Here is a 13283-nt window from a genome sequence, read left to right on the forward strand (position 1 = left end):
GTTGGGTGGGTAGTGGGAGAGCTGCTTGCAACAAACTAGATTAGACTTGTTTCTTTGTAAGCTTTTATATTGGAACTGCAGTTGGTGTAAGTGCTATTCTCCGTAGTCAGGAACAGTCCTGTGTCTTAAAAAACATTGGTATACAAGCACTTTCCCGTATTGCTATGTCCTTTGTTTTCGTTTTTAGCCTTTTCTTTTTTTCTGATTATATGTTTGTAGTAAGCCTGGAAACAGACCCGAGCGTGTAAGGGAAGTTGCTAAGTGATAGGTGGCATTATAAGTAACAGGAAAGGCTGAGTTGTGGAATAACAGGTACCAGAAAAAGATACATCAGATCCCTACTCAAAACCACTCACATGAATTACAGGTGGATTAGAGACCGCAAAAAACTAAATCATTTGGAAATCTTTTATGATCCTGAGAAAGGAAAGAGCATCTCAGGATCTGAAAGAAGAAATCATGATGGAAGGGCTGGCGCCGCGGCTTACTAGGCTAATCCTCAGCCTGCGGCGCCAGCACCCTGGGTTCTAGTCCCAGTCAGGGCGCCGGATTCTGTCCCGGTTGCTCCTCTTCCAGGCCAGCTCTCTGCTGTGGCCCGGGAGGGCAGTGGAGGATGGCCCAAGTGCTTGGGCCCTGCACCCCATGGGAGACCAGGAGAAGCACCTGGCTCCTGCCTTCGGATCAGCGCAGCACGCAGGCTGTAGCGGCCATTTTGGGGGTGAACTAACAGAAGGAAGACCTTTCTCTCTGTCTCTCTCTCTCACTGTCTAACTCTGACTGTCAAAAAAAAAAAAAAAATTAAAAAAGAAAAAGAAATCATGATGGAAGACATGAGCTTCTTGACTAAATTCAGACTAAAACTTTCTCCGTAATGGGAGACACTGGACGCAGAATGAACATGTGAGCCCTTGTCGGGGGAGGTGTTTGCGGAGTACGCGCCTGACTATGGGGAGAACTCCTACAGGTAAATAAGGCAAACCACCGCGCAGCGAAGGTGTGTTGAGGCTTTCCACACAGGAGACCAGACTATCTAGCAAATGCAGGGGAAGATGCTCTGCTCACTTGGGAACCAGACATGCAGCATAGACGAAAGTTGAGAGATCCAGCTCTTCTATAGCGTGACAGATAGATCCAGCTCTTCTATAGCGTGACAGATAGGGAAACCGTTTTAGTTGCATAGTGTGCTGGTCTAGGGCAGTACAGACGACACACTAAATCTGTAAAATTCAGCAGAGATAAATCCCCCCCAAAGCATGATATTGTATGCAGAGAGCAGGTTGTAAAAGGGCACATGTAGGAGCTGGCACTGTAATGTAGCAGGTTAAAGCCCCGGCCTGCAGTGCCAGCATCCCATATGGGTTCCAGTTCGAGTCCTGGCTGCTCCACTTCCAGTCCAGCTCCCTGCTAATGCACCTGGCAAAGCAGCGGAGTATGTCCCAAGTGCTTGGGCCTCTGCACCAGTGTGGGAGACCTGGAAGAAGCTCCTGGTTCCTGGCTTCAGATCAGCTCAGCTCTGGCCGTTCTGGCCATTTGGGGAGTGAACCAATGGACAGAAGACCTTTCTCTCTCTCTACTTCTCTCTCTAACACTATCTTTCAAATAAATAAATCTTAAAAAAAAAAAAAAAAAAGGTACATGTAGACTTGCTTAAAAAAAGCAGCAGACTGGGTACAGGTACTTAATTTCTGGTGCCTGCCGAAATGACAAAGGGATGAAAAAAAAATGTAAACTCACAAGGACATGGAGAATGGGAGAAAAAGTAACAGTAGATAGAAATGTCAATGAGTTGAGAACCACTGATTTAGATAAACTAAAATGTCACTGAAAGAAAGCAAACTCTGAGTAGCCCAGAATACCCCAAAGGCCCTAAAAGAAATCTGCTAGAACTCCTAAGAAAACCGGCAGCGTGGCCAAATACGAGACAGATGAAAAAGCTGGAGCTGGCATTTGTTGCAGTGGGTTCATCCCCAGCCTGCGACGCCAGCATCCCATACTGGAGCACTGTTTCAAATCCCAGCGGCTCTGCTTCCCATCCGGCTCCTGCTAATGTGCCTGGGGAAGATGACCCAGTGCTGTGCCCCTGCCTCCCCTGTGAGAGACCCCGATGGACTGCCAGGCTCCTGGCTTTGCCTGCTCCAGCCCTGGCTGTTGTGGCCATTTGGGGAGTGAAGCAGCAAATGGAAGACGTTTTTCTGTCTCTGTCTCTCCCTGTCACTCTGCCTTTCAAATAAGTAAAATAAAACTTAAAAAAATAAGTAAAATAAAAAATTGTTTACTGATGAGAGAGACCTTCTATCATCTGGTTTACTCTCCAAGTGCAACAGCAGCAACTCCCAACAGCCCAAAGCCGAGAGCCTGGAACTCAGTGCAGGTCCCCATGTGGGTGACAGGGACCCAGTTACTTGAAACATCCCCTGTGCCTCCTAGGGTGCACATTAGCCAGAAGCTGGATCAGAAGCAGAGCCGGGGTTTGAACCAGGCACTCCAATATAGGATGCGGGTATCCCAAGCAGCAGCTTAAGCGCTATACCAGATGCCTGTCCCAGGACAAACGTTTTTTTAAATCAGTAGCTTTTCTCCACATTATCACAAATATCTACAAATTGAAATTTAAAAAAATTTAATTTGCAAGAACAAGCATAAAATACCAAAGAATGAATGTTACTGGGTAGTGACAGATGGTTGCTTTACCTGCTCACTACAACACCAGCCAGGGAAATATTTCAATGCAGAGGCAAACGAAAGTCTAAAGTTGAGAATAAAGAAAGGATTTACCAATTTCCAAGAAAAAAAAAAAAAAAACACAAAGAATGTGAAAAGCAAGGGATAGGAAATGAAGGTTCCCAGGGAAATTCAGGAGCGGCACATCTAAAGATACTCAAATTCAAAAGTAAACAGATAAATGCAGATTCAGGAGAAATAACCTGAGGTTTATGTAAAAGAGCCCTGGCACCTGCTCCTAGTGGGGCCGCTTAGAGGGAGGTGAAATATTACAGTTCTTCTTTGGGAAACAATCTTGCAACCTCTGTTAAACTCTAAAACACAGATACACTTTGACCCAAATACCCTGATTCTGGTACCCAGTCCCATGACATAAAAATGCCAGTAGTGGCTGGCAGTGTGGCTCAGCGTGTTAAGCCTCTGTATGCCATGTTGGCGTTCCACACCAGAACACTGGTTCTGGTCCCTGCTGCTCTGCTTCTGATCCAGCTTCCTGCTAATGTGCCTAAGAAGGCAGCAGATCATGGCCCAAGTATCTGGGGCCCTGTCACTTGTGTAGAGCTCTGAGGCTCCTGGCTTCAGCCTGGCCCAGCCTTGACTGGTGTGGCCATTTGAGGAGTGAACCACTAGAGGAAAAATCTTGCTCTCTGTCTCTCCCTTTCTGTCGCTCTGCCTTCAAATAAATACATAAAACTTAAAAACCAGAAGCAGTGCCAATGCAAAGCCCATGTGCTGGAGGGCCTGGGGGGTAGAATTGTTTGTGATGACAGTGAGAAACGGGCCAGCAGCGTGGTGTCGTGAGGTAGGCTGCTGCCCACCTCCAGCCCACATTGGCTGTCCCACTCCCACCCAGCTCCCTGCTAAAGCAGCTGGGAAGGCAGGGGAAGATGGCTCAAGTGCTTGGGCCCCTGCGCCACATGGGAGACCCAGATGGCGTTCCAGGCTCCTGGCTTTGTCGTGGCCATTTGGGGAGCGAACCAGCAGGTGGACGATCTCCGTCTCTCAGTCTCTTGTGCTCTAATTCTGCCCTTAAAACATAAGTAAATCTTAGAAAAACAGCTCACCTTGGGCTAATGGACATAGCTGGGAGCTAAGAAAAATTGCTCTGTTTTTAAAAACTACATTTATTACAATTTGACCTTATAGATATACTTACTCTCTTACAACTCAAGCTGTGGGAACCTGGGAACCTTTTGCTTCCTGTGTCTAATGCCTAGATCAATGCTTGGGACATAGTGAACTCTTAGTAAATGTGGGATCAGTTAGTAACTGGGTGAATGAGGAGAGAAAGGAGAATGGAGTCGAGACTGGGATGATAGTTTGCTGTGAACCCAGGTGCTGTGGCTAACTTGTCTCTTACCTGATTCAAATTAGACGTGGAAGGGATTTTGTTTAGGTGATTAGATAGGTGTTTATTCAAACTTTTTTTAAAAGAAGTTACACAGAGGAGAGGAGAGACAGAAAGAGAGAGAGAGATTGGTCTTCCATCCACTGGTTCACTCTCTAGTTGGCTACAATGGCTGCAGCTGCACCGATCCACAACCAGGAGCCAGGAGCTTCTTCCGGGTCTCGCACGTGGGTGCAGGGGCCCAAGGCCTTGGGCCATCTACTGCTTTTCCAGGCCATAGCAGAGAGCTGGGTTGGAATTGGAGCAGCCGGGACTTGAACTGGCAGCCATATGGGATCCCGGCACTATAGGTGGTGGGTTTTACCTGTTATACCACAGTGCCAGCCCCTAAAGTTTTTTTTTTTTTTTTTTTTTTTTTTTAAAGATTTGCTTATTTATTTGAAAGTCAGAGTTACACGGGGGGAGGGGGGGTCTTCCATCCTCTGGTTCACTCACCAAAGGCTGCAACATCTGGAGCTGAGCTGATCTGAATCTAGGAGCCAAGAGCTTCCTCCAGGTCGCCCACACAGGTGCAGAGGCCCAAGCACTTGGGCCAGCTTCCACTGCTTTCCCAGACCATAGCAGAGAGCTGGATCAGAACTGGAGCAGAAGTGGTCTTGAACTGGCACCTACATGGGATGCCTGCACTGTAGGCGGTGGCCCCACCTGCTACACCATAGTGCTGGCCTTAAAGATTAATTTATTTATCTGAAAGGCAGAATCACAGAGAGTGAGGAAGAGAGAGAAATCTTCATCCACAGGTTCAATCCCTAAATGGCTGCAACGGCCAGGACTGGGTCAGGCTGAAGCCAGGATCCTGGAATTCTGTCTGGAACTCCATCTGTCTCCCACATGGATGGCAGGGGCCTAAATATTTGGGCCGTCTTCCTTGCTTTCCTGGGCACATTAGCAGGGAGCTGGATCAGAACTAGAACAGCTGGGACACCAACCAGTGCCCATATGGGGATGCCTGTGTTGCAAGCAGTAGCTTAACTCACTGCACCACAGTGCCGGCCCCTTCCCATGCTAATATCAGAAACAACACAAAAACTTAGCCGGCACCGCGGCTCACTAGGTTAATCCTCCGCCTTGCGGCGCCGGCACACCGGGTTCTAGTCCCGGACGGGGCGCCGGATTCTGTCCCGGTTGCCCCTCTTCCAGGCCAGCTCTCTGCTGTGGCCAGGGAGTGCAGTGGAGGATGGCCCAAGTGCTTGGGCCCTGTACCTGCATGGGAGACCAGGAGAAGCACCTGGCTCCTGCCATTGGATCAGCGCGGTGTGCCAGCCGCGGCGGCCATTGGAGGGTGAACCAACGGCAAAGGAAGACCTTTCTCTGTCTCTCTCTCTCACTATCCACTCTGCCTGTCAAAAAAAAAAAAAAAAAAAACACACACACACACAAAAGAAACGAACAAAAAAACAATGTCTTTCAATTCTAAATGATAGTCTTCCAATCTAGAATTTTCTACCCAGCTAACTAGTTATGTGTGAATGTTGGATAGTAGCCAAAGATACAAGGTGTGAAAAACTGTCCTCTGGTATTTCATTTCTCAGAAAGTACTAAGGGATGTTCACTGTGGAGAGGCAGTAAACTGAGACAGAGGAAAACAGAGCTGTGGCCCTGGAGCAAGGCAGAGGGAGTGTCCCAGGACGACATCGAGCAGCCCTTTCAGAAGGACAGCTGCCCACAGGCCTGGAGAGAGACGGTCCAGGCTGAACTTGGGGCAGAAAGCTCCAGGACAGAAGTTTCCAGCAAAGTGGAACCTGGCCTAGGCTTGGCTCTTCTGCTTCCATTCCAGCTCCCTGCTGATGTCCCTGGGAGGGAGGAGGTGATGGTCTAAGTGCCCTTGCCAGCTGATGTCCCTGGGAGGGAGGAGGTGATGGTCTAAGTGCCCTTGCCAGCTGATGTCCCTGGGAGGGAGGAGGTGATGGTCTAAATGCCCTTGCCAGCTGATGTCCCTGGGAGGGAGGAGGTGATGGTCTAAGGGCCCTTGCCAGCTGATGTCCCTGGGAGGGAGGAGGTGATGGTCTAAGTGCCCTTGCCAGCTGATGTCCCTGGGAGGGAGGTGGTGATGGTCTAAGGGCCCTTGCCAGCTGATGTCCCTGGGAGGGAGGAGGTGATGGTCTAAGTGCCCTTGCCAGCTGATGTCCCTGGGAGGGAGGAGGTGATGGTCTAAGTGCCCTTGCCAGCTGATGTCCCTGGGAGGGAGGAGGTGATGGTCTAAGTGCCCTTGCCAGCTGATGTCCCTGGGAGGGAGGAGGTGATGGTCTAAGGGCCCTTGCCAGCTGATGTCCCTGGGAGGGAGGAGGTGATGGTCTAAGGGCCCTTGCCAGCTGATGTCCCTGGGAGGGAGGAGGTGATGGTCTAAGTGCCCTTGCCAGCTGATGTCCCTGGGAGGGAGGAGGTGATGGTCTAAGTGCCCTTGCCAGCTGATGTCCCTGGGAGGGAGGAGGTGATGGTCTAAGGGCCCTTGCCAGCTGATGTCCCTGGGAGGGAGGAGGTGATGGTCTAAGTGCCCTTGCCAGCTGATGTCCCTGGGAGGGAGGAGGTGATGGTCTAAGTGCCCTTGCCAGCTGATGTCCCTGGGAGGGAGGTGGTGATGGTCTAAGGGCCCTTGCCAGCTGATGTCCCTGGGAGGGAGGAGGTGATGGTCTAAGGGCCCTTGCCAGCTGATGTCCCTGGGAGGGAGGAGGTGATGGTCTAAGTGCCCTTGCCAGCTGATGTCCCTGGGAGGGAGGAGGTGATGGTCTGAGTGCCCTTGCCAGCCGTGTGAAGCTCAGGGTGGAATTCCTGGATCCTGGCTTTGGCATGGCCTAGCCTTGCCTTGCCTGCCTTCGCCATTTGGGGTGTGAAATGGCGATGAAAGATCAATCTCTGTCTGCCTTTCAAATAAATAAATCGATATTTTTTTTTATTTATTTTTTTTATTTTTTATTTTTTATTTTTTTATTTTTTGACAGGCAGAGTGGACAGTGAGAGAGAGAGACAGAGAGAAAGGTCTTCCTTTGCCGTTGGTTCACCCTCCAATGGCCGCCGCGGCCGGCGCGCTGCGGCCGGCGCACCGCGCTGATCCGATGGCAGGAGCCAGGAGCCAGGTGCTTTTTCTGGTCTCCCATGGGGTGCAGGGCCCAAGCACCTGGGCCATCCTCCACTGCACTCCCTGGCCACAGCAGAGAGCTGGCCTGGAAGAGGGGCAACCGGGACAGAATGCGGCGCCCCGACCGGGACTAGAACCCGGTTTGCCGGCGCCGCTAGGCGGAGGATTAGCCTACTGAGCCGCGGCACCGGCCATAAATCGATATTTTTAAAGAAAACAGATGGAACCTGACATCTTTGGCTTCTATTGAGGTGAATTTTTTCTTACGCAGCACATATAGAGGTGAACTTGTGACACCTTCAAATTTAAGAAAATGCAAAAAAACAAAGCTGCTGTTAATTTCAGGGGAACCACAGTTGCACAAGAAAGGAAGTGTAATCTTGGCAAGTATAAAATACCATCATGTGGTTTAGTGCTAAACACTGTCGACATCGTTGTATAAGGAAAATACTGATTTCACAAGAAATAGCAATATAGACATATTAGGAGGGTGGAGGTGGGGAAGGACGAGTCACCTTCCAAAAGCAGAAAGGCCTGTGAATATCTCAGATAGCCCTGCCTGTTAGACTTTCTTTACTTTTCTGTCCTTTTTTAAATTCACAAATTTTAAAAGGAAAATTTGGCAAGTAAAGAGTACAACAAAGCCAATGATATGTAGTTTCACCACTCATGTAATTGCTGTAACAGTTTATTTTTGTTAAGATTTATTTGTATTTATTTGAAAGACAGTTACAGAGAAGAGAGGAAGAGAGAGAGGTCTTCCATCTGCTGGTTCACTCCCCAAATGGCCGCAATGGCCAAAGCTGCATGGATCCAAAATCAGGGGCCAGGAGCTTCTTCAGGGTCTCCCACATAGGTGCAGGGGCCCAAGGACTTGGATCATCTACTGTTCTCCCAGGCCATAGCAGAGAGCTGGATGGGAAGAGGAGCATCTGGGTCTCGAACCAGCGCCCATATGGGATGCTGGCGTTTCAGGCCAGAGCTTTAACCCACTCTAACAGTTTAGTATATGTATGTAAACAGGTTGGCGTTAAGTACACATCCCCAGGCATGTGTTTAAGGTTGTTAAGTTAGATTGTGTCAGGTAGTTTTCCAGAGGCCAGTCAACACACCCTTTGCATGTGCGTCATCTGGGAAGCTCCAGACCTAGAATTTGGATTCAGCTGTCTGGGGGCTCTGATGTGTGGTCGGGTTTGGATTTGCTATTTTGTTGTTGTTGCTGTTTTAAGATGTATTCATTTATTTGAAAAGCAGTTACAGAGAGAGGGTGACAGAGAGAGAGCTTCCATCCCCAAATGGCTGCAATGATCAGAGCTGGGCCAGGCTGAAGTCTAGAGCTAACCCATTTCACTGCAGCGCTGGTCCTGGCGACAGTGTATAGATGGTTTTCTTATTGTCATTTCACACTTCCGTTCTCATTGCTTTCGTGGCTACAAGGTAGTCTGCTTCTGTAAGTCTTGCTGAGTGGGTGTCTTTTGTCTCCAGGAAAAGAGAGGGAACAAAGCATCTGACAAAGCCACTCTCTGTGCCTTTGACGCCCTGGTGACCTTCTGTGAAGAACAGGGGTGAGTGACTCCTTCGATATGTGGGTCAGAGTGTCACTGGGATATACTTCCTCCCGCAGCACCCACCAGTTAACCAACGCCTGTGAGACAGCCTCTGGACACTCAGGGGTCTGGGACGGCCGCTGGAAGCCAGGACCCTCCCTCTTCCTCTTTGGGAGACCCTCGAGATTCTGGCAGTGGCATTTTGGGCAGTCATCCCTCCCCGCCGCTCCACTCCCTTCTGGGATGGGTGGCCCCACAGGCGACTCGGCGCTGAGTAATGTGGCCAGTTCCGAGCCATTGGCATTGTGGTTATCACGAGCCGTGAGCTGAGACTTCTGGCTTCTCTTGGGTACTACTCACTCTCATCCAGGGTACGAACAGGCAGGCGACCCAGCTTATCTCCTTGGGGGGAGTCGTGTCATGTGCTTTGAGAAGTCAGTCTCTGGGACTGAACACCAGCCTGCGCACGTGGAACCCACATACCTGTTTTATCTGTGTCTGCCTGTGACAGCGCCAGGGCACAGAAAGAGCCAGGTAGCTGCTGCATGACAGACAGGCTGTAGCTGGACATGCCAGCTGTGGGTGCTTACGAGAGGCGTACTCAGGAGGACTCGCTACGCTTTGGTCTGAGCAACTCTTGGATTCATCTGATCTCAGGGAAGAGTTCCATGGAGGACTGTGCAGAAGTGATGGCTTCAGACTTAGGAGCCAACCCTGACCCAGAGAGGGCACCATCACAAAGTCATGGCAGACAGAAGCCACTAAAACCAGTCATGATTTTCAGTGGAGTGTTCATTTCACACACCTGTGCCCGCCTGGCTCTTGCAAGACTGGAATTTGGAAGCACAGTGCTGGGAAAGCCCGCAGTACTGGCGGCTAGCGAGGTCTGGGTCTCTCCTCCGGAATCCAGGAAGACCCTTATTTGCCCCCTGCGTGTTGATTCCCAGCTCCCTCCCACTCACCAATGACTTGGTGGTTCGTGGACTCAAGCTATTTCTAGCTCCAAACAGCCATCTCTAATTTGGCCTACGTGGTAAGCCACGCCCAGCACAAGTGGTGGGCTGCAGTGCCAGGCCCACCCTTGCCTGTGGCCACAGACTCCTGGGCTCTTTGCAGGCACTAATACAGAGAGTTGCTAAATTGAGCTTCTTAGACTCCTTGAGCCGGGCTCTAATTTCTGGTGAGGAGAGAAAGAACCTAGTGTTGTTGCTAATTTTCAGAGTCCCCTGTGCTGGAAGAAACCTGCTGGTTCTTGTCTGTGGCTGTATCTGAGGCCCTGGACTGCTCTCGGGGGGCTTAGCTCTGCCACATCCCCAGCCCACCAGGCAAGGGGACAGGTCTTCCCCGGAGCCTCTGGCTTTATTTCTCCTGGTTCCAGGGAACGGAGACCAGATTCCATCAGTGAGCTGCTGGGGTGTGTGTTGGGGATTTGGGCATCTGTGGCCCAAGGAGCCAGGTGCTGCCTGTGTCCACATCATCCCTTTGTCTCACTGGCTGCATGTGAGGGCTCGGACCCCAGGGCCCCAGGACCCCAGGACTCCAGGGCCCCAGGACCGCAGGGCCCCAGGCTGGAATAAGCTCTGCTGGCCGTTGTGCTTGGAGTGAGGGAGGGTTTTTGTAATTGCATAAATGGTGGATAGCACGAAGAAAAAGCTCCTCTCCCACCAGATATTTGTGCCGTTTCTAAGAATAGTTCTGGCTTGAGGTTGAGGTTGGGGCACCCATTCCCACCAGTGACCCCTTAGGGCAGGCACCTGGGAGTGAGGGACCGCGCTCAGCAGAAGTGGGTCCATTTCTACAAAGGAAGCTGTTGTGTCTGGGGTGGGTGGGGATGAGGGTGTGATGGGATTGGAGGCCAGGACCCACAGAGACGTGCTCGGGTCAGCAAGGTATGAGGCCAGGGTGTGGCAGCCAGTGGTTTTTCCTTTTCTTTTCTATATGAAGCAACTCTCTCTGAGTTATAGCCATGAAAAAAAGTGTTTGATTATTCATGACAGAGCCTTTTATCTTTGAGAGTTGCAGGGAACCATCGTTAGGTGTGTAGCAACCTCTGGCCTGGCGGCCTGGGCACCTTGAAATAGAAGAACAGCGCTGTGTTTGGGCCCGAGTTGGGCTGGGAGAGCCCAGAGGCCAAGGCCTGTGGTGCTTAGTCCAGTGAGGAAGCAGGCAGGTACCAGATGATCACATAAGGAGCACAGAGTTCCCGTTAAAGTGTTTTGAAGGAAGGCGCCTGGGGTTTGGGGAGTACATGTAACAGGTGCTCTATCCCCGTCTGGAGGTTTGAGGTGATCACCTGAGGAACTCAGGATTAGACTGAGAACTGAAGAACAGGGAGCAACTAAGTAGGCAAAGGAGGGAGAGCGTTCCCGTCAGAGAATGTGTGTGCGGAAGCCCTGTGGTCAGAGAGAATAGAGCAGCTCGAGAGCTGAAGTCATGCTGGCGAGACCGGTGGGGCCGGGCCACACAGGGCCACACAGGGCCACACAGGGCCACACAGGGCCTTGCAGGGCCACACAGGGCCACACAGGGCCACACAGGGCCTTGCAGGCCCCAGGGAGACCTTGCTGGGGAAGCTTGCTGTGGCGGAAAATGAATCTGCCAGGCAGAAAAGGAATCTCTTTTTAAAAGGAAAAAAAAAAAAAGATGAACTGTCACCAGTTAGCAGATTTGAAAAGGAATTTTTACTTCGTCCAGGTGCTTTGTGTCCTTCTCTGTCAAGGATTTGCCCATCGTTTGGCCGACCTTTGAGCCTCTCGGAGGACCTGTTGGCCATGGCTCCTCTCCCGAGGCTGGGACAGGCCCTCTGCAGGTTCGTGCATGGACCTGGTGGCAGCAGGGTGGGGACGCCCAAGTGGGTCTCAGACCAACCCCCAAGCCCAATCCAGCATTTGACTGGACTCTCTCCTGATGGGAAGAGAAGACACCAGGGCTTGAGCCCTGGGCCAGAGGAGACTGCAGAGGGACCCCTGCCAGTCTGGAGTGAGGTTAGCCCTCCTGTCCCGCTGCCTTCTCGCCCCCAGGAAGCCAGGTCAGTCCTCTTCACACTGGGTCCTCTCCATTGGAGGGAATAAGCCAAACACAACAGCAAACAAGATGAAAAGCAGGACTGTGGTGGTGAATAAACCAATCACAATCAGGCCCCCCTGGTCCCAGGGGTTCTCCCAGAACTCATCACTCCACATTTCCTTCAGCTGGTTCATGTCAGCCTGGAAAAGAAGGGACAGAGGCCCTGAGCTCAGGAGTACCGCAAGGCCCTGGCCAGGCACTGCCCCTCACTCCCCCAGCTTCGGCCTCTGCAGTGGTCTCAGTGAAGAGCCAGCCCACCTCTGTGCCGCTGGGCCCTGTGGGGAGGAGGAGCCTCTGGGCTTGATGCCTCCAAGAAACAGTGGAGTTCCCTCCTCTGTAGAAGCAGGGTGAGGATGGCACATGGGGGGACCCCTGGATCCTTCCGGGAGGCTGCCTCCAGACCCCCCTGTCCTTTTTCCTGCATAGCCCCAGATTGAGCTAGGGCTTTCACCCTCTACCCCTGAGCACTATTCAGCTAGAGCCAAAAAGCACCGCTGTAGCTCCTCCCTCTATTTTTTCTGTCCCAGTTTGGAAGCCCTTCTGGGAAATCAGGATAGGAAGCAAGTGACCCCAGCAGAGACCTCAGTAAACATGCATGGAGGACAGAGCTGATCTCGGCGGGGAGCCTGGGAGGAGGAGGGAGGGGTCCTTACCTACTGCTGTTAGCTGTCCTGTGTCCTACGAGGGTGGGCTTTCAGGCCCTGCACTTTGTGAGGGGTCCACTCTGAAAAGGCCTCCCGGTAACCAGGGCTGTTGGGAGGAAAAGGAGTTAGCATTACCAGGCGGTGCTGACCAGGCGCACAAAGGTGGGCTAGGGCCAGTTGCCTAGCAACCACGGCTCTCTTTCTGCCTTCCTCATCTGCCCCCAGCTGTGTTCCGCCCTCTTGTGATGTCATTTGGGAGCACTCAGAGTCCTTCCCAGAGAAGTCAGACTGTGGGGAGAAGAGACTGGTTTGGGGCCTATACCCCAGGCCACCCATCCACCTCACCTGTTTGCAGCTGAGTCTTGGCACTCTTGTCTGTCTAGACGACTGGTCCCCTGTGAGAACCTGCCCAGGGCTCGGGGAGTCCTGGGGCTGGGGCTGCCCCCTGGGCCTCACAATCTGTGTGTGGGGTGAATGATTAACTGCAGCTCAGGCTGGCGCCTCTGGGAACCGGTTCTGGGGTGGATGTGCTTATCACCCGGAGCCTGGCTTCCCCTGGCTGCCTTTGTCAGCCTCTCGGCGGGGGCCTCCGTGCTTCCGGTCTGTGGTGCCGCAGGAAGCTGGAAAAGGGAAGAAGCCTGTGCTGTGGGCTCCTTCCAGAGCTGGACTAGGCCCAGCACCACACGTCCAGAGGTGAGAGGAGAGGTGGGCCCGCCCTCGGAGACCTTGCCTTCCAGATCTCAGCTCCTCACCCTGGCAGCTTTTTTTTTTATTATTATTATTTTTTTATTTTTTGACAGGCAGAGTGGACAGTGAGAGAG

General features: G+C 51.8%; 2 protein-coding genes across 5 annotated transcripts in view; one reads left to right on the forward strand and one right to left on the reverse strand.

The window, feature by feature from the left end:
• The window catches only part of RECQL5 (RecQ like helicase 5), a 37786-nt gene that overhangs the window by 6944 nt on the left and 17559 nt on the right, over positions 1-13283 (forward strand). For all 4 annotated transcript variants that reach the window (XR_016224070.1, XR_016224069.1, XM_051838408.3 and 1 more), the window contains exon 7: positions 8691-8770. Coding sequence is in view for 2 of the 4 variants with exons in the window: in XM_051838408.3 (XP_051694368.2) it covers positions 8691-8770 (80 nt within the window). In the remaining 2 variants the exon portion in view is untranslated. The remainder of the gene's footprint in view (positions 1-8690; positions 8771-13283) is intronic.
• On the reverse strand, positions 11411-13214 carry ERLN (endoregulin). The gene is made up of 3 exons (XM_089317939.1): positions 12808-13214; positions 12472-12568; positions 11411-11958 (listed from the first exon to the last, which is right to left on the reverse strand). The coding sequence occupies exon 3, from the start codon at positions 11950-11952 to the stop codon at positions 11782-11784; it is 171 nt and encodes a 56-aa protein (XP_089174065.1). The 5' UTR covers positions 11953-11958; positions 12472-12568; positions 12808-13214; the 3' UTR covers positions 11411-11781.

This window comes from Oryctolagus cuniculus, chromosome 17 (assembly GCF_051225735.1).
Source record: "Oryctolagus cuniculus isolate XC-2025 breed Fujian yellow rabbit chromosome 17, ASM5122573v1, whole genome shotgun sequence".
In the NCBI taxonomy this organism is placed as follows: Eukaryota; Metazoa; Chordata; class Mammalia; order Lagomorpha; family Leporidae; genus Oryctolagus; species Oryctolagus cuniculus.

What these genes read in the sequence shown, in the direction of transcription:
- ERLN (XM_089317939.1), bottom strand. Translation starts at nt 11,952, where the DNA reads ATGAACCAGCTGAAGGAAATGTGGAGTGATGAGTTCTGGGAGAACCCC.